Here is a 20,109-nt window from a genome sequence, read left to right on the forward strand (position 1 = left end):
GCAGTCTCGATCGTCTTCAGCTCACTCAAAATCCTTGAGAAACAAAGCAAGTACATATTGCAACATCTGAACGTGTCTCATAAAAAGATCATGTCTCATAAAATTTTATTAGAGGGTTGCAGACGGTGCTCCAGCATGCGTTCCACGTTTCTGTTTGATTTCAGAGGGCTTGTTAATTAAGATCACTGGAATGCGGAGGCCTGGTGGCTTTTATTGTAGTTAACGACTGGGACCGTTTTCCTGAGATTTGACATAAATATAATAAATGTTCATTATAAGTGGATGTTAAGACAGTACGACTTCTTTATAGCATTTTGTTTTTTTTTTAAGAAAAATTGTTAATTTCTAAAATGTCCAGTTAAGGCAAGATTAGTTTCATATATATACAGATAACTCTGCAGGATTTCATCTGTGTTTGTTTGTCTGTTTGTTTGTATGTTAGATACCAGGATTACGCAATTATGACCCAGAGCAAATCTGATTTAACTGGCAGATCCAGAATCTTTTTCTCTCTCTTTCTAAAACACGGTGATAGGGCATTAGCTTTGGTGGAGATATGCGGTGTCCAAGCTGTCCCCACACACTGAATTTTTATTAATTGCAACATTATACACAATGGGACTACAATGCAACCAAACTCATTAACCTTCAGTGGCAAACTGGCAATTAGAGATTTTCATTCTTGAGCACTATTTCAATTAGTTAATCATTTCAAACCATTAAAATACTCCTACTGCACAAACACTGAATATCTTATTTAAAGTCATTTAAAAGCGTATTCAATTATTTTATGTCATTAATGAATATATTGTTCATCTAATTCTATCCACATTTGTTATTTATCATTTGGTCCAAAGAAAAAATATTTCACTCACATGTGATTCCAGATGTCTGGTCCACTATCTCCCGAGGCGCTCTCAAAGAATGTTGTTGCCACTTTGATTCCAGGAATTATGTATACGGCATACATTTCCGGTATTATCGTTTGGACGACCCTCTGAGCTCTCTTGAGGATGAGGAGGGAGATGTTTCGTGATGAGTCAAAGTTCTTGTCTGGCAGGACAATGAGCTTCAATGAATCCTGCACAATATCCAGGATGTCCTGCTGTACAGAGTGCGGCAGGGGGCCTGTGGCTCCAATCAGGAGCGCCATAGTGGTTTTGACTCCTTCCACGATGGCGGCTACGAGGGGATCACTTTGAAGGCCCCCTGGTCGCTCAGCCACCATTAGCGCTTTCTCGAGGGAGCGCATGATATTGAGAATTGCAGAAAGATAGATGACTTCACTCTCATTGAGGAATACAGACGTTGTCTGCAGCAGGTGCTGAATGTCTGTCACAGGGGTAGATATGTTGATGGAAGAATTCCCCCATTGAAGCATACTCGTGAAGATCAACGGGACATTGGGTTGTTTCATCCACTCCTGTGTGACGTTTAGGTAAAGCTTAATTTGAGCCGCGATAGCATTTAAAGCGGTTGAATTGAAATACTCCTCTGGACCCATCATGTTATTCTGAGCCTCTAGGTTGAACTTTATGATGTCAAATAGGCCCTTGAGAATCTCGACAGTTGTCTGGCCAATTTTATTCAACCCTGCGCCATCTATTGGGAACTGGAGGGTTTTTATCAGGTTCTCAATCTGTTTAGCGACAGACAGAGAAAAGTCTGTCTGTGCCAGCTGTAATGTAACTTGCATTTGTGTGATGACGAATAAGGGCTGGAGAATCTCTGACACCGTGCTGTTGCTGGTGATATTTCCCAACTTTTTCAAGTACCAGTCTATAATCTCCAAATAGACTTTCTGGGCATACATGGGATCCATCATCAAGGTAGTGTTTAAATTGTTGTATGGTTCCATATTGGCAATCAGTTGTATCAGCCGCTCCACCACTTGGATTTCATTCATGATCTCTGGAGAGTTCAGGTGATTTGCCTGGAGGCTCAACTTGATATTGGCCAGAGTCCTGTTCAAGGTGTGTTGGAGAACCACGTTTGGATTGTAACTGAAGTTAGCTTGCATGATGTCTCTGAAAGTTGAATTGACAATTAACGGGATAAGGGAGAGGATGGCCGTCTGATTGCGTAGACCAGGTACGCGTGTCAGGAAATCGCTGAGACCCTTGACCAACCCGGTAACACACTGGGTTGTCACCATCAGGTCCTGCTCTGGTTCAAAGCACTGGCGAGTATTGATGATCTCCATTATACTAAACAACAGGCGGTTTATGTCAGCAGCTCCAGCTAGTGCAGCAAAGCTATTCAGCTCCTTGAGGGTTAGGTTTGACTGTCTCAGAGCATTCTGGACATCCGACACAGAAATGTTGGGTGTAGCCACGAGCAATCTGATTAAATGAAGAGTCTGTTTGACTGTTTTCACACTGGCAGAATCATTTAGGCCAAGGAGGAGTGAGAAGACAAAGGATGTAAGTTCCTCATATTCCTGTGCTACCAGAGAAGCATTTGTGGCAGCCAGTTTAATGGTGACAGTACCGTCGGCTGAGAGCATCAGGTCGAATATCTGATCCAGGAAGTTGAGGATTTCTGAGATTCCAGCCAAACAGTCCTGGCCTGCTCCACATTTGATAATGTAATACTGCAGAGCTTTGAAATCCTGGAGAAAGCGTTTAGCTTCTTGTTGGACCGCTGGTGGTAAGAATGCCACAAATTTCTGGATGACAATGTTCTGGGCAGCATCTGGTCCGGCCTGAGTCAGGTTCTGAAGACTCTCTGGGGTGAGGAGGTTGAGAAAGTCTTTGGAAACCACGTGGAGGTCAGTGATTTGCGCTGCGCTCACCTGCCTACTCGGTAAGAAGATATGCTCGATTTTTCGCAGCCTGTATATAGACATCACCAATTCCTGAAGCTGGCGTAGGTACCCAAGAATGATATTAGTTGGATCGCCATTCGGAGAATCAATCACTGTCTTCAGTACCTCCATGGCACTAAGGATGGTCTCTACAATACCTGATGAGGTTTGGTTGGTGAAAGGCTTGATGGCTTTTCTGAGTCGGGCCACAACGTCAGGATCGAAATAGTCAGAATAGGTAAGCAGACTGTTTCCCATGATGTGAGTGAGCGACAGGGTGAGGTCCCCTTGCAATGAAAGGAACTTAGTTATCAGCCCCTCAAGCTCAGGCATTGTTGGGTCCGTCTCATTGAAGGTAAAAATGTGCTGGTTGAGCCTGCCAACCTTTGAGGCAACATCAATAACTGCGGAAATATTAGGGGGGCCGTTACTGAGTAACAGAGGCAGAATTGGCGCAAGACCTGTGGACCTTAGCAGGATATTTAGTTGGGGAAGCAGAACATTCGGGTTAGAGATGCTGCTGTTGGGAAGGGTGGAGGCAACCCGTAAAAACGTGTCCAGGTTTATCATCAGGTTAACCAGGTAGTCGGAGAGGGCATCTCCACCTTTGATCTCTTTTTTCAGTGATGATGTTGCCAGATATTTATAGAGGTCGCCATACATGTGCTGCAAAAGATGCAAAGTCCCTTTGAGAGATCTACAGAGAAAGGAGAAGAGAGGAAAAGAAGATGTAAGATCTTAGAAAATTGTCAACAAAAACAACTTCTGGTGTATTGATCCCTAAACCAGCCGAAATCTGCAATTTGTGCGAAGACGCTAGCATGTTAGATTGTATTACAAAACATTAATAACAGTTAATCATTTAATCCAAGGAGTAGTTTGACATTTGGGGGACTACGAATGTTGCCTTTCTTGCAGAGAGCTGGATGAAAGTATTGATGGCACTGTCCAATCATTTCGAGCTGGTCCCAGCTAGCTTAGCTTAGCATAAAGTGAGGTTACAGCCAGAATATTCCACCGTAGCTAAGTTTCTAGCTGCTACGTTTTTCTTATTTTTTTTAAACAAGTGGACAAAGCCATAGTAGCAGTTCCCCCCTCATAAAGAAAGTCCAACTACTCATCGAACTCTCGACAAGAACATCCCATCAAGGAAATTCAACTTTAAAGTATGCATCGTCTCCACATTCATGAAGTCATCATTCATTAAAACGAACAAGCTTTGTCACTTACCTCACCAGGACGTCTAGATCTGATGACATCAGAGCCTCCGTCAGTCCTTGAACAAACCGTGACCAGTTCAAACCAGTATCGCAATGAATGGCTAAGGTTAAGATGTTGACGGAGCCTAAAAGGGAAGGTGAACACATTACACACATACTTGGATTATGTTGTATTGTCTTGTATTTGTGAGGTTAAATAGACCAATCCTCATTTATGGGTTAAGTTGTTTTAACGTTGCATCGCTTGAGGTTACTTCATCCACACATTCAGCCAACACACTTTTCATCGAGCTTCACTCTAACAGTTTCTATTAATTATTGTACAAAGGACTTAACAAAGAAAAAAAGTATTGATAAAACTTACTTTCACCATATATTTTGTTGGTCACGGTTCACTGACAATATCATAAAATGTGCGTAAAATTTGTGTTTATCTTTCTATATGTTCTTTATCTCCAGGAAATGTCATAATTATATATGACATATGATTTTGAACATAATGTATTTAGTATTGATTATAAAATGAATATTAATCAATATAATCAAAATAGCATGGCACAATAAGGGAAGAGAAGGGAAAGAGACTCACAGTTTGCAGGCGGAAGTGTGACACCCGGGTTGTAGTACAAGACCCAGTAAAGCATGTGGAAGTAGTTCTTTACTTCGGGCCACAGTTGACTCTTCTCAAACTTTTCTCCCAAATTCACCATGAAGAAGAAAACACTACAAGCAAAGCAAAAGCACAACACAGTTGAGACAGTGACACAACAACCAGCGGCATGAAATGAGACACTGTGCACATTATCTAAAACATATCATGGTGGAGAGTTGAATCTTCTATTCAACTATTTTTTTTCCTCTCTACTAAACTCACAGAAATATGAGATTTTCAAAGCCTTATCAAACTTAAATCAAAGTTCTTCACTGGATATAAGTTGGTGAGACTGAACCTTAAATATTTTAAGCTGAAGACATTTCATTTGAAGTCTTTAAAAAGGTGTAACAACCTATAAATAATCATTTGGTCATATCAAAAGCAAATCACCACTTTGGAATGAACCCTGCACAAATATATATAATCAACTCTTTCCATTCAAGACCTTTGTTGTAGAGCCTGAGTGAAATTCTGAGTGTTGTCTGGTATCCAGTTCATCCAGTGTGCTCCACCCAGCTCTACAGCGAGTCTGTTCAGCAACTCTCCAAACTTCATGCTCTTGTTGTTCAACTTGTGCCACTCGGAGAGAATCATGGGAAGCGTTACGTTGTCTTCTGTTCGGCTCGTGATGGCGTCGTAAACATCTTGCGCCTGCGGGAAACATCACAACACCCGGGTTACGTTTGTTGAATAACAAGAACTCGACTTCCTATCTTTGTGTACTAATAAGTACAAGTTAGATCATAAAAAAGAACAGTCAAATTAAACTAAGATATTTTATTATTGTTCATGAAGAAAATGAAAAAAGTAACTGACTTGCTTCATCCGGATTGTGTGAGTTTGGTGTGATCAGCTTTGAATGACAGTGGCCCAACATAGAGCAACTCTCTACAGATTGTTATTCAAATGTTTTTTTTTTGTATGAATTTAGAATCTTTAGAATCTAGAGCTTGATTGATTTATTGGTTGGCCAATAAAAATCTGCACAAATGAGCCATTCACGGACACATCAGTATCTGTGTTTATGTTTCCCAATACGTACTGATATGAAAACTTTTAATTTACAGATGCAGAAAAGAAGCATTTATGTCGAATTCAATATATTTGGTTGTATTTGTGTTTTCTTTTATTTATAGTTATTTATAATAGCGTATGTGGTTGCACTATAAAATATCAGGGCTGATTTACATTTCTTTGACATAAGGGTTTGATAATAAAACCAGAGGAACCATTAATATTTTTTTAATGAATATCAGCCTCTATGTATACCGGCATGGGATCAGTCTCTGCCTCAAAATCAGTTGGGCTCCAATAATTTATCATATTTTTCACACAATAAAGGGATTTCAGGCATTTTCTGATCGAAACTGGTAGAAATCCTTTTGGAGTGAAATTCTTTAAATGGGTTTAATAACATTTACCTTCTGAATCAAAGGCTGCCAGTCCTTCAGCAGATACAGCTGTAGAACAGAGCTGTTCTGGCAGATCATTGCTCTCCACACGTCAATCGTTATGGTCTCAGTGTCTAAGAGGAACTCCAAGGGACCCAGGACGTCCGCACATGTTAAATTATCCGATGCCAGAGTCTAGTAAAAGAAAAAAACCATCAGTTAATGAGTGTTTCCTGCTTTTATTGTTTTTCTTATCATCATCAAAAGCCTCAAAGATGTCATTTGCTGAAGTACTTTTAATACATTGTACTTTTTAAAATTAAAAGGTATGTGAGTCTGAACATGTCCTTGAAAAAACAAGGTCTTGTTTTGAAATGTTCCTTGTTAACATTTACACACCACTTTCTGAGAATTGTGAAATCAAATGCCTGAAACCACAAAATATAAGATCATGGTTGTGAAAATAGAACAACTGTCGCTGTAGGGGATCAATCGTTTCATACCTTCATAACTACTTCCGTCACACTGCCCAGGACACGACCGATCCAAACGCTTGACTGTGACTGGTTTGTCAGCAATGTTGTCCAAGTCACTTTGAATTGATTGGCATCTTTCAGGACATTGTCCATCATTTCTGCAAAGCAATGAGAGTGTTAACAACAAATGTCGAGCAGAGACAAAAGCAGGTCAACTGACTTATATACAATATAATATATATATAATATTCAGTGATAAAATTTACTTTTTGGTTTAGGCTTTAACACAAAGCTACATTTTCAACACAAATGTTCAGTGACCCACATGAGTAACAATTCTGTTGTACAATACATCCCAAGAGGTAGCTCTTTATGAAGTGTTGGAATTTTGCTTTGTGTTTGTGTCTGTGTGTGTGTGTATCCATTTCCTATGGGGTAACTCCTCTAGTGCCTCTTTGCTTCAACATTTTCTTTTTTTCATGCCGTCCCCTGAGAAAGGGTGTGAACTGTTCTATTAAGATCTAGGTAACCCAGAACAGGTGGTGTTAACAATAATGGCTGTGTGTTGGCGTTGTGTCTATCTACAGTATCTGCTCCTTCACTTTGATTGTAAGGGCTGAGATCAAGTGTTTGTGTTCAGTTGTTGTGTCTTTTAGCACAGATTTTCTATCCAAATCTATTCTACCCTGACCTACAACTTTGTCTATACTTGTGAGTGCCTGAATAATAAATCTCTTTTGTACTTAACGGTGCTGAAGACACATGTTTAACTCACTAAAATGAGACGTTTCAATGATCTCTCGCACAGGAGACAGCCGGCTGTAAGCAGGGTGTTATGCAGTCTTACCCTCCACAGTGTCGAGGGCCAGTGTTGCTGTCATCAGGGACTGAAAGCCAGTTCTCAGGAAGCTCTGGACAACCATGTCCAGCTCAGGGACAAGTTTTACAAGCTCCAACACCACTTGTCCGACACCCAAAAACCTGCAGAAATATAAGGCAATGAGCACAAAGTGTTCCTATTACAATGGAAGAACTGTTTTACTGATTTGTAAACAGATGTCTTATATCACCTCTGTTTTGTGGGAAGAATTTGAAAATAAATAAAGATAAATACATTTTTCATCATATGTTAAAGGATGTATTTGGGGAAATATATTTTCCAAATGATTTCCCATCTCTTTTAGAGCCAATATTTCCCCAGACGATACTGTACTTACAGTTCCTCATCAATATTTTGTGGCTGTGTCTCCACGCTACGGCGGTTCCTCGAGGTGTTGGAACCACCCGGACCTCCTGGGGATAAACCACCAATCAGACTGTGCAGCAGCCCTTTGACGAAGGCCACATCATGTGGAGCAACATGCTTACTCCAGGCCAGGAGAACCTGGGAAAGAGAAGGTTGATATTAGCAGGTCAAGGAGAAGAGATTACAACATTTAGAGATGCAGAATTAAATGCCGTCTCTTTCTCTCGTTTGCTACAGAATAAGTGTCTATTTTTACCACAAAACCAAAATAATTCAGCAGTCACCAATTTGCAATTCTTTTTGGACACTATATAAAATGTAATTATATTAGATTATATATTAGATTATAAATCAATAGAGTAAATTTATATAAAATTTGGCAAATCTTTTTGCTATTGTCATATTAACAAAAACTTACTTTAAAACAACACCAACCTGTTTGTTATTTTATAATATTGTGTATTTTCCAATTAAGTAACATTTTGTGCTATGAGCTGTAAGTTTATTGTTGTGACTTTCTCCTTAATATTATCCTGTATATATTTAATCATCAGGTACGGAAGCAGAAAGCTGAGATAAACTGGTTAATCACTGTCGCAACACTACACGTCATTAGCACATATGCAACATGGCGCCGGATCTGTAGGTGACATGCATTAGTAATATGACACATGCACAGCACCATATTACTAATTGATGTCCAGCTGCCTGTTTGAGTAAGCTCACAGAGTAATGACAGTGTGAGTGAACAGCTTCTGATTGGGAATTACCTCATCAAAACACGGCTACCATGGTGGCCCCGCTAATTGGGTATCCCTGAGGTTTGTACTACCCAGGTGCAACCTGGGAGTTGCAGTTGCTTGTTGCTAAGGAGAGCAGCTTTCTCGTTGCTGCAGACTCATTATCTGGTGGAGTCTAAATCTTAATTGCGTGTGAAGGTGGCACTTGAGGATGCAAATTAGGAGCCGGGGCAGTAGAGCACGAGCGAGCAAGCACGAGAGACGGTAAGAGTGAGGGACTGAGAAAAAAAAAGTAGTGGAAACAACAGAAAAGTGCACAGGTTGTGCACACGAGGCAAATATCTGACTCATCTATAACCTTTTCTGTTCATGTTAATAACATCCGTGTCAGTGTAGCCCACCTGCTTTGCCACCTTGTCAGGGCTGATTCTACGCAGAAGCATGTTCACAGTGCCCGTGCTGCACGCTGCTGTTAACCAAAGTGGGTTACTGCTGTTGTCGCACAAGTAGGAGGACACCATGCGCCTGTCCATTGTCAGGCCGATAGCCTGAGACAGAGAGGAAAGACAGAGTATGTATAATGGAACAGACACTTAATGAAGGGGAAACAGGTATCACCACAGATAGAAGTAACAGCTGGGTCTTGATCTTGTCATCTAACTCGTCCTTTATCTTGTAATTGCAAATGAAAATTCATTTTCATTGTTTCAGATCTGACTTTATAACTCAAGAGACTTCTGTGCCAGTAGGTAGAGTCACATGAGACCAGTCTGTCAACCCCAGCAACAGAGGTGCTGTTGTTTTTTATATTAATAAATATTCATATTATTTGTAATATCTAATGTGAAACTGCACAATTCCACAGAAAATGCACCTTTCGATCAATTCAGATGAATATCAACTTATACTCATCTGAATTGATCTAAAAATAACCTTTGATTATCAAATACTTAAAGGAGACATATTCTAAACATGTTCATTAATTATATTTGTGTTATTACTTGAAAAGGTTTACGTGCTCTAATGTTCAGAAAACACGTCACTTTCGTTAAACAAATGTTTGCTTTTAGCTCCTGTCTCTTTAAGGCCCCCCCTCCCAGTAAAGCCCAATGTGCTCTAATTGGTCAAATGTCCCGCTTTGTTGTGATTGGTCAACCACTTCCAGTGTGTGTACGAAATGCCGGCCTCTGTTCTCCCTGTACGTGGCTTTGATAGGGACTAGGGACCAGACTAGCTGCTAGGTGTGCATTAAAAAATATGCATTGCGATGTCACATTACATCACAATGAGGTGGAAGTATCAGCTGGACAATTGACGAGGAGTTTCAGGAGTGGTTTCTGTGGGGGGGCTTCCTTTAAGGCAGACTTGGGCTTTTTAACCTTGCAGAACACAAGAGGAAAGAAATACAGAAAAAGCCTAATATGTCCCCTTTAAGCTACTTATCCAGTGTGATGTTTCTTCCTCCAGTTGCATGGGGATGTAGTATAATGACTTTGGGCAACACGTACCTGGTCCAGTGGTATCTTGACCTCTTGTAGAACACGTTTCACAATCTCACTAATTGAGTCATTCTGCAAAGTGACGACGTCTCCCAGGGAAATGGACACAACTGAACGGAATCAGACAACATGGTCAGATGTTAATACACATAATGGCGTATTAGCACTGAACCTGACTGCCAACATTACTCTGGAGTCTTAATATCAAAGGTGAGTTTGCATTGGAGCTTCCCTAAAACCGCAGGAACTCGTGATCCAACATCCAACAGAAAATATACATTAAAGAAATCAGTGAATAGTGGTTTATTTAGCATCTTATTTCTGAAAATGTAACAAAAAACACTGTTAATCTCTCTTTTGCGGTTGACATATAGAGTATAAGCAGTACTAAGGCTCATGGTGTTACCTTTGCCAGGCCAGTTTTGTATGTAGCGGATCACGTTGATGCCTCCAGCAATCACTAGATTCACCTTGGAAAGTGTGGCACTGGTTTCAGGGAAGTTCTTCTTTATGACATGCAGAGCACTAGAGACACCACAAGGGAAAAAAACATTTAACACTCAAAACAAGACAGGACAAGCAGCGAATACCCGACAGAACTAACAATTACACAAACACACACATTTTACCCTCCTGCTGCTCTAAATCTTTCTGTGAGTCACAGGTGTTGTTGGTTGTAAAAAAAAATCGGAGATTATGAAAATAAAGTCGTAATTTTAGGCTAAGTGTCACGTCAAGGGGGGAATATCGGAACATGTTATTTATTTTTAAATTACGACATTAATCTTGTAATATTGCATCTTTATTCTTATAATATTCAAACTTTCTTTCCAATAACAACTTTATTCTCGAAAAATGGCAAATAACTTTTTCTTCAATTGGGCCCTAAAACCGTGACTTTTTAATTTGACCCGTGTAGTCACCAGCTTGAATGTCACTAAGAAGATCAGCCATTCTCATTCGGAAAACACGCAATTAGGCATTTAAATGAGGAATTAATTGTATAAACTGCAAATAAATTAATTGTGAAAGAAATATTAAATTTCAATACAGAATTTACAGACTGTTCTAAGGAGCTGAGCTCACAGTAAACAACACTTCATCACTGGCACAGAAGGTTTTATTAAATTATAATTTTGCCTTTTTGTTCACATTTTTTTCTGAATTAAACTAAACTAAACAAAACTAAACAAAACTAAACTGCTCCATCACTGACGGTGCATTACCCCTGTATGTTGGTGAGTAGAACCTCTGTGTTGTGCAGCCCTTGGTCGACAGAACCATTAGAGAAGAGCTGGGGGAGAACGAGGAGACTTTCCCACAGCGAGGTCTGATTCTGCAGCTGATCGAACACAATCACCCCCAGTCCAGCCACCGTCATCATCTCGTCTGGTTTCTTCTGCATCAGCTCCGACAGCACCTGACAATCAGTGGCCATCTCAGAGTTAACAAAATCATTCTGGCGGCACCAGCTTGCGTCACGGCACAACAAAACATGGAATGAGGTTGTGCGACGTTTGTCTGTGATCACAAACACGCACACACGCACATACCTGGTTGAGGGTTGAGAGTGACACCTCTAACACAGTGTTGTTGGTCTTGCAGAAAGTGACCACAGAGGTGGTGAGGGGGTCGCGCGAGGTTGTGTTTATCATGGGCAGTATCATGGTGCAGATGGCTCTCTTCAAGACGCTCACCGACTCCAGCATTTTGTTGAAGCTCTCCTGCAAAGGACATGATTTACATGGACGCATGTTATTACACTGAAGAGCCCATTAGGTGAAGGTAGTAAGAACAAATAATTCATTCATAAAATATCCTAAGATGTTCTGAACAAAAAACGACATTGGCAACTTCGAAATACAATATTTTACACTTCAAATATCAACATTATACAAGGAACAATTATTTCTACACATACGCATTACCTACCAAATAACTGGGGAGCATTATTAACACCACACAAAATGCAACACAAAATATCTGGATGTAAAGCACAATTTTTATATCATTATCAAATATGTCAAATGTAAAATATTCAACTAGCAGTCCAATGAATGAAGTTATGCTGAATATATAGTTTATATTATTTTATAAATACTCTGAAATACCTGAAATACTTCCTATATGTGTAATTGATAATTAAAAGAAGACGATTGATAATATCCTTTCTTAGGAGCTGTGATTCTCTTACAGAGTTCGTCACTGTACGTATCTTCCATGTGTTCATTCTTTCAACACTTTCCCATCGTTTCCTAAATATTCATGAATTCTTCTTCACATCTTCAGGAGATTTCAGGAGATTCATCAAAAGCTTCCTTTAAATTTTCCCCGCAGCCCGTTTTTTTTCCTTTGCCCCTTCTTGAATAGTCTGTTTCTTTTCCTGTTTATTTGTAACCTGTTGTCTGTATCTGCCTCCTTGCTCACTGCTCTGCCTGTGATATTTTTTTATTAAAAGCACCTCTACTACATCAACCTGCATTTGTTTCCTTTTTATTTGTCCTACTATCAACAAAGCCTGACAATTCCTAGGCCTTATTTAGAATATAGGACGAGATGTTGAATATCTTTATCAAAGAATGGGGGTTTGCCTGTTGTAATCAATAACTTGTACATAAAAGAAAAAACAAGGTTTCAATACTGTGACACCAAGGAAACGATTGTTTCATTATACTCTACATTTTTGTTTCCTCCATTATAATCACCCACCTTATCTCCCACAAGAGTGGTGTTGATGAAGGAGACATTTTGAGGACTTCCTTGGTGGGTTGGACCTTAAACAGAAGAACACAATATTATATTAACATTATAATGCAAACATGAGTAGGACAAAGTCTATTTTTTGGATCAAAGGGGCAAAAGAGTTCGCAAGTTTACTTTTTCACGTAATAGCTCAACATTTGGGGAAAGATTGTATGTTTACTTGCTTTGCTGTGAAGAGTTGGATACATTTTTTTACTACCCCTCTCTAAATGGAGTGTTAGCCCAGCTTAGCAAAAAGACAGGCAACGGGTGGTCAAAATATTGCTTTAATTAAGTTCTATGGGGGGGTCCATGTCTGCAAGTAGAGGGGGGATGAAACTTTACGGGAAAATATGAAGAATATGTTTTTGGCATTGTAAAAAGAGAGAATAGGGTGTATGATGGGGGACGACTTACCCACAATGCTTTTGAAGACATTGATCAGTGCTGCAGGATCATTGTATTTGTCAATTTCGGGGAACTTAAACCCTAAAGAACCATCCCCTTGCATCAGGCCTGCCAGTGGAGAACCATTTTGCAGCAGTGATGACCTGTCATACAGAGTCAGATGATGAAGTAAAGACATTTTACCGAATGCATGTTATTTTATTTTAAACAAAACAAAACTCATCTAAAAAAATCTTCACACAGAAGATCTGACCTCTCTGAAAAGCTGCATGTCTCCCAAGGCAGTCGGTTCTTTACCGTAGCTATTTCTTACAACTGGGCTGTACTGAACAGTTGAATTTGAATAGCATGTCAATGTTGGAACAATTATTTTTCATTAGCATTTGCTCCCATAAGGCTTTGATCATGAGCTAGTAGCCAAAACTCATGATTTGTTGGTTAAAAGGGCAGAAATAATAGAATTTTCCAATCCACTACAGTTAAAGTTATACATTTATCTCCCAGAACATTTTGTACTGTGGAAAAACACTATGATAAAACCTGTCAAGTTACAAAAGCGAGTGGCGCAAAGGCACTCTAAAATATGCAGAAGGTCTTCTGCTCTTAAAAATCAAACAAAGGTTTTTGTTCTAATATTAGCTGTCCTGTAGATTTGCCCATGCCATCACTCATCAGTAGGTTTAATGTCAGACAAACAGGTCTGCCCATCAACCACATTCCTCCCTGCTTCAGCAATTAAAATTTCACAGACAGTTTCAGGAACAGACGAACAATCTGCACCACTTCCACTAACTAATGCTGTTTTTTAACACCAACACTTTGACAAAGCAGACAAGACTTTAGATGACATGATTAATTTTGTATTCAACTTTCTGAAAGTGTATGAAAACATGAAACTGTCACGGGCTTGTGATTATGTAAGAGATGTCCCCTCCTCCACAGGGGAATGTGTGTTGTTGGTATATTTCCACGTGCATGCTGACTCATGTGATGTTGCTATGCTGAGGTGTGTCCCTCCTTTGTGATTCAAGGGTCTCCTGTACACCTTGGATACATATATAGAGTACATTTGAGGTATGGAAGTATAATGAAGCAGTTCACTCAAATATATGTACTTAAATAAGGCATAAAAAACAGATAATAGTGGATGTATATTATTATTATTATTATTATTATTTTTCAAGAGGATCACTTTATTTTTTTTGTGTTAGACTTTTCTAATAATTTATATTTTTGACGAAAGGGGTTACCTTGATCTGCCTGCACTTTTCGTAGACTTTGATGCAGCGGACTCCGCCAGTTGAGACTTGTCATGACAGTTGCTGTCCGTGTTGCACATGAGGGTCTGCAGGAAAGGGAAGAAACCTGTGCTGGGCAGGTTTCTGGGTCCAACGTAACCTGGAGGAGACATGACAGAGTTGGGACGCCTGAAAACACCACAGTTTCTAAATACCAGGAGAACATGTGCTTCATTATGTAAATGTGGCAAACAAAATGCAGTAGAAGGACTTTAAATGAGTTTAGGTTCGATAACAAGCCCAAAATACTACATTCAAGTAAAAATCATATTATTTACTATAGGCAGGTAGTAGATCAATATTATTAACACTACATAAACTGTATAATAATATTACAAAAAGGCTAAACAGGAAAATCTGAAAAACACACACACACAAAGAGAAATAACACCAAAGAAATAACAAGTGGCAACATTTCCATATCATGTGGCCATAGGGGATTTCTTTCTCCAGTGCAGCAATCAATCACAACCACTGCGTTCATGGTGTGCCATTTTCGAGGTTACAAGGCTTATGCAATAAAATATTTCAATTATTTTTCTCGTGAGAGTGAAGTTTTTTAAAACGGTGTCACAACCCCGTGGATGACTCATACCATCGGATAACAATCTCAGCTATTTCATAGACATAAAAGGCGAAATCAGGTTCTTCGACTGACTGCATGGTGCTGTGCCTCTGTGCCACTCATTCCTGTTAATACTATGTCGGAAAGTGCCTTCACATCTTGGCACAACCAACAGATTTCTCTGAACGAGAATAATGGCCTGGCAAACAGCACTAATGCTTAGTCATGGCAGGCAAGGGAAAGTGAATCACGTCAGTTAAACTCTACACAGCCAAGTGTGTGGAATCAATGTATAGTTTACATAAGAAGATCAATAAAGGAAACAAGTTTGTATGCATAGCTCTGTAATTATTCATTCACAATGAAAACATGTGAGGCATAAAATGTAAATACTACATTTCATTATTTAGGATCATTACTACTGTCCAACAATAGTAAATAACAATAAATGTGGAAGGATGTAACAAAGTATATTTACTTGATATAGGCTTAAGTAGATTTATTTTTCGAAACTTTTCACTTTTTCTCCACTATATATATATCAGCAAATATCTGTACTTTCTACTCCACTGCATTTTAAAAACACGGTGATTTACAAGTTTTCTTTTTTTTTTCTTTCATATTTCTAAAAGTAATCAAGAACGAGAGGGGAATTGGTCCATTGATCCAATCAGAGCAGGCAGGTAACATTAGACTCCGCCTCCTGAAGAAACACCTGAAATGGATTCGGAGGACGCCACCGCCGAGACTCAGCCATAACTATGTCGTAGACGGGAACAGGATACACAAGCAAGCACATACTTACTTTTGCTCAAGTAGAAAAATACTTTTTGGGGTGCATTTTTGTCTATTTATTTGTACTTTTACTTAATTAAAATGTTTGAGTTCTTCCTCCACATACAACAGGAGTCATATTACGGGAAATAGTTTCATTTCTATAATAACTGTATGATTTAGTATGAAAAACGTGGGGTCGACCGCTATCATCCCAGACTGTGTGTCACCATTCATGTCCATGGTTGATCAGACACTGACAAAGGTTTTGTAGCCTGTTTTTTTTTTAGGTGTGGTTCACCTCTGTACCTGTTTTCAAACGTGCACTGAAACAAACAATTTAAAAGACAGCACTAAGCTGGATGCTCCTTTTGTTTCCGTTTCTTTTTTAGTCCACAGTCCACAGTGGGGTTATTAAATTACCTGTGTGACCCAGCAAAAAAGTCTGAACAAAGAAAGAAGGGTGGTGGGGTGAGTGGTTTTAGTTAAAAACTGAAACATGGTCCTTTGAATGTCTTATATTTTACTGAACATTTCACTCTACTGAAACATAAAGACAAGTGGGACCATGTACAAGAGGCTCACATTCTCTTGGATCAATGCTGATGTCGCAACTTTAACTGTTAAAGAACAAGAGTTACTGGAAAAGGAACGAGGCAGAAGGAATGTTCTTATGAGTTATCGGGTCGCAAAGCCTTTACCCTTCCTGCTATCTAACACTCCCTCCTTCAGCACCTTTATCCTCACTCCCTCCAGATGAATAAACGTTGACAGTTTTTAACAAACACAAGAGGGCAATCCCAGAGTCAAAGGTGTGGGAAAGGGTCAGATCTGAAGGACTCTTTGGTGTTTGTGTTGCACTCCTTTTATGTATGCTGATTGCGAAATTGCAAAGTCTCCAAACATGTGGTTCCGCGAACAGAAACACGGCACTCTACACGTCGAGGCACCATTGTGTTGGGATTAACGTCTATTAGAAAACACACATCGTTAAGAAAATGAGTGACCTGCTTCGAGGCACTTTTTTCCTTCAATGCGTGACTTTCACACTTACATGCTTCTCTTACTATCGGAGGAAACTGGTTGCGGGTCACAGCAATGATGATGAAGATGATCAGGGGCCAGATGATGAGAGTCAGGGACCATACCTACGACACAAAATATCATAAAACATTAATACCGCGTGTATGAAGTGTTCGTTCATTCTAGAAATATAGAATTATCAGGCAGTAAAGGTGCTGTATTCCGCTGGTATGGTGATGATTTCATTTGCACTCCTCTCCCTCAATGTCTGTTCTTGCATTATGTAACTTGTGAACAGGTACGATTTCCTGCGACAAGTGCATAACTGTCGCAGGTTCAATTTCCAGAATCAGGCCCAGCAAGTCCAAGAGTAAAGGCTCTTTAATGCTGCCTTTACGTAAGAAAAGTGGTACTTCCGTTTCAAACAATGTAACCGTCAATGCCCGCATACTTTCCTTTACGTTGGCATGGTTGTTAGGCAATCCACTAGAGGGCAGTGCAGCGTCAAGAGGTTGTGATATCAGAAAAAATGGCGACAGTGGAGGAGGTTGTGATAATAGTAACTCTTAAGAAAGAAAGACTGTTTGTCCCAGTGCCTGTCGATGCCTGTAGTTTCTCCTAAAACGTTCTGCCATTGTTGAAATTTCTTCCTCGTGTCTTATGGTCCCTCGCTTGAACTGTTGGCTACACTGCCCCCCATGATTTCCTGTGGTACTGCTCCCTGTCTTCTCTTTCATCCGTATCATTAAGCTTTGAGAAGACGTGCGTATGGACGTATGGACGAATTGAGCGCAGAGTACAGTCAGAAGGCTCGGTCTATTTCAGTAAACATATCTAATGATTAGCATAAATGTCTTAGAAGTCATTAAAAAACATAATTTATCTCTGATATTCAGTGAGGAAGCCTTTTCTTAACAGAGTTTGGTGTTATTTGCCACAGCAGCACCTCTTCTGGTTCAGGAAGCCGGGGATCATGGGTAATATCCACCATTCAGTTGCGTTGTGAATGGGACGACGCAGGCAGAGCTCCGGTCAAGAGATTGGATAGACTTTGTTTTTTCACTACTTAAAAAACACTTAATCACTCGGACAGAGTCCAACAGAATGAATTACCACGTGTGGCTGCAGAGGGCGCTGTTGCTCATTAAACATTACATAGTGTCGCTTTAAGTACGAATCTCGGCCCTTATATAAAAGTAATATAAGTCAAAGTCACTCACCGGCTGCCTGATCACGGTTAGACCGTTCTTCCAGAGAAGAAGCCGAAGCTGCTGGAGGAAAGCCATCAGTGGAGGAGGCTGGAATCAAGACACATTATACATTTATAAATATAAATATAAATATAAAGAGACCACTGACACACTCTTTCTTTGAACTTTTATAATGACTCCACACAAGTGAATTAGTTTTTGGTCCTGTAGGTGTTTCAGCTTTCAGTTATTAAAACCTGAAACAGCAAAACTAACAGAGCTCCTCATGATAAATAAAAGGAAACATGTTATCACCCTACACAATAATACTAATACGATTACTACCACGGATAATAAAGTATGTATCAGCATGTGCAACACTTGAGATTTGAAGATCGTTAATTTTTAAGACGACATGGTCCTTAAACGTCTTGATGGACTTTTGAGGGAAAGCTCAGGAACAGCAACGAAATGGACTTCTGCAGTATTCTGATTTTTTAATTCTTTCATATTAAGTCAAAGCGACAGTAATTCTAGTGAAGTACAAGTGTCCACGTGGATGAAAGTAGTTTCTGAGAGACACAGTAATGACTCTTAATAACAACCTAATGATTCCGTAACAGAGCAGAGGACCCACCTGGCTGCTTCTCCTCTGTTTCTGTCCGGACGCTTTGTTATCTGACGGTAGATCGCAGTCTTCGTGCGCAGGACATGTCGCTTGGCGGATCTAGCAGGACGCACTTTCCATCGGTGGGTTGTTGGAGGAAATCAGGAAAAAAAAATCACCGTCCAAGTGGAAAAAGAAAAGTTTTAAATCTCTCACCAGTGACGCTGCGGCTGAACGTGAAAACAACCTGCACCTGTCTGACTCCTGAACCTCCTACTGCTCCACCTGCCTGTGCGTGCGTGCGTGTGTGTATGTGTGTGCGCATCTGTGGAGGAGGGCGTGTACTGACTGCAACTGGAGTGTCGCTGGAGGACGAAAGTGCCAAATCATTCATACTTACTTAACCATTTTAATCATGTTTATATAATAACCAAACTGTGCTTGATAATTACAGAAGTAAATCAGAACGGGAAATAAGGGGAAAACAACAACAAATCACAAAACACGATGGCATAAGGGGAAAAACAATCAAAATAAAATAACAATGTGAAATAAGAAACAACAACAAAACACAAAGGTAAACAAGAAAAATAGCAAATAATAAAAACAATGTCAAATAAGGCAAATATAATGTGAAATAGGAACACACAATGACAAGAAATACACAAAAGCAAATTAAAAGACACAAAGGCAAATAAGAAAACACAAATACAAATAAAAAACACAATGGCAAGAAATACACAAAAGCAAATTAAAAGACACGAAGACAAATAAGAAAACACAAATACAAATAAAAAACACAACAGCAAATCACAAAACATATGGAAAGTGCATCCATCCAATCAGTGGCGAGCATGCCATTGTGTTCTGTAATTTCTTGTTTTTTGTAATTTGTGTGCTGTGATTTGTCTTTGTCGTCTGTAATCGGTCGTTGTGATTTGCACTTCGGGGCCACCGTAGCGTAGGAGTCAGGCTATAAGGTCACGAAACATCTTCATCACTGTTCTACGCTAACGTGGATTAAGAGGGGACGAGTTGACACCGAGCAACACGATCAATTACACAAGTCCACGAGGTGTTGTCGGTGAGGTGCAGGCCTCCACGGGGGAAAGTCACGCTGATATCATGTGGTGCTTCCAGAGGGAGAAGTCAAAACAATGCCTTGAACTCTCTAGAAGCACATCTTGTGACTGCAGTGTGTCTGGAGAATACAGACATATGAAATAAAAAATTGTACTGACGGGAAAACGAAAACAAAACAAACAACAAATGGATAATTGGAAGGTCTAGATTTCAGACTGGAAACAAATCAGCTGTGGTTAAAGCTTGATGTGGCGTCAGATTTCCCCTCGCTCTTACACAAACACAGATTGTGAGCGTGTGTATGAACACAGACGACGCTTACTGACATGACTCTAAAGCCTGTAAAGTCCTTTTTAGACAGAAACATTCACCCAGGCAGGCAAAGT

The 20,109-nt window shown here is 39.8% G+C and overlaps 1 protein-coding gene across 1 annotated transcript; it reads right to left on the reverse strand.

Annotated features, from left to right (window-relative positions):
• Positions 1 to 5: 5 nt before the first annotated feature.
• On the reverse strand, positions 6 to 18,933 carry LOC124854631 (the record flags this gene model as incomplete). Its single annotated transcript, XM_047342664.1, has 20 exons — positions 18,671 to 18,933; positions 18,064 to 18,141; positions 16,875 to 16,968; positions 14,434 to 14,581; positions 13,193 to 13,326; positions 12,743 to 12,807; positions 11,587 to 11,757; positions 11,260 to 11,453; positions 10,440 to 10,558; positions 10,043 to 10,143; positions 8,936 to 9,082; positions 7,766 to 7,932; positions 7,396 to 7,529; positions 6,576 to 6,706; positions 6,103 to 6,267; positions 5,127 to 5,332; positions 4,616 to 4,749; positions 4,037 to 4,151; positions 876 to 3,503; positions 6 to 33 (listed from the first exon to the last, which is right to left on the reverse strand). Coding segments are annotated over exons 2-20 (4,947 nt in total), but the record flags the coding sequence as incomplete, so codon positions are not given.
• Positions 18,934 to 20,109: the final 1,176 nt, after the last annotated feature.

The sequence above is a fragment of the Hippoglossus stenolepis genome, chromosome 13, assembly GCF_022539355.2.
Source record: "Hippoglossus stenolepis isolate QCI-W04-F060 chromosome 13, HSTE1.2, whole genome shotgun sequence".
Lineage (NCBI taxonomy): Eukaryota > Metazoa > Chordata > Actinopteri > Pleuronectiformes > Pleuronectidae > Hippoglossus > Hippoglossus stenolepis.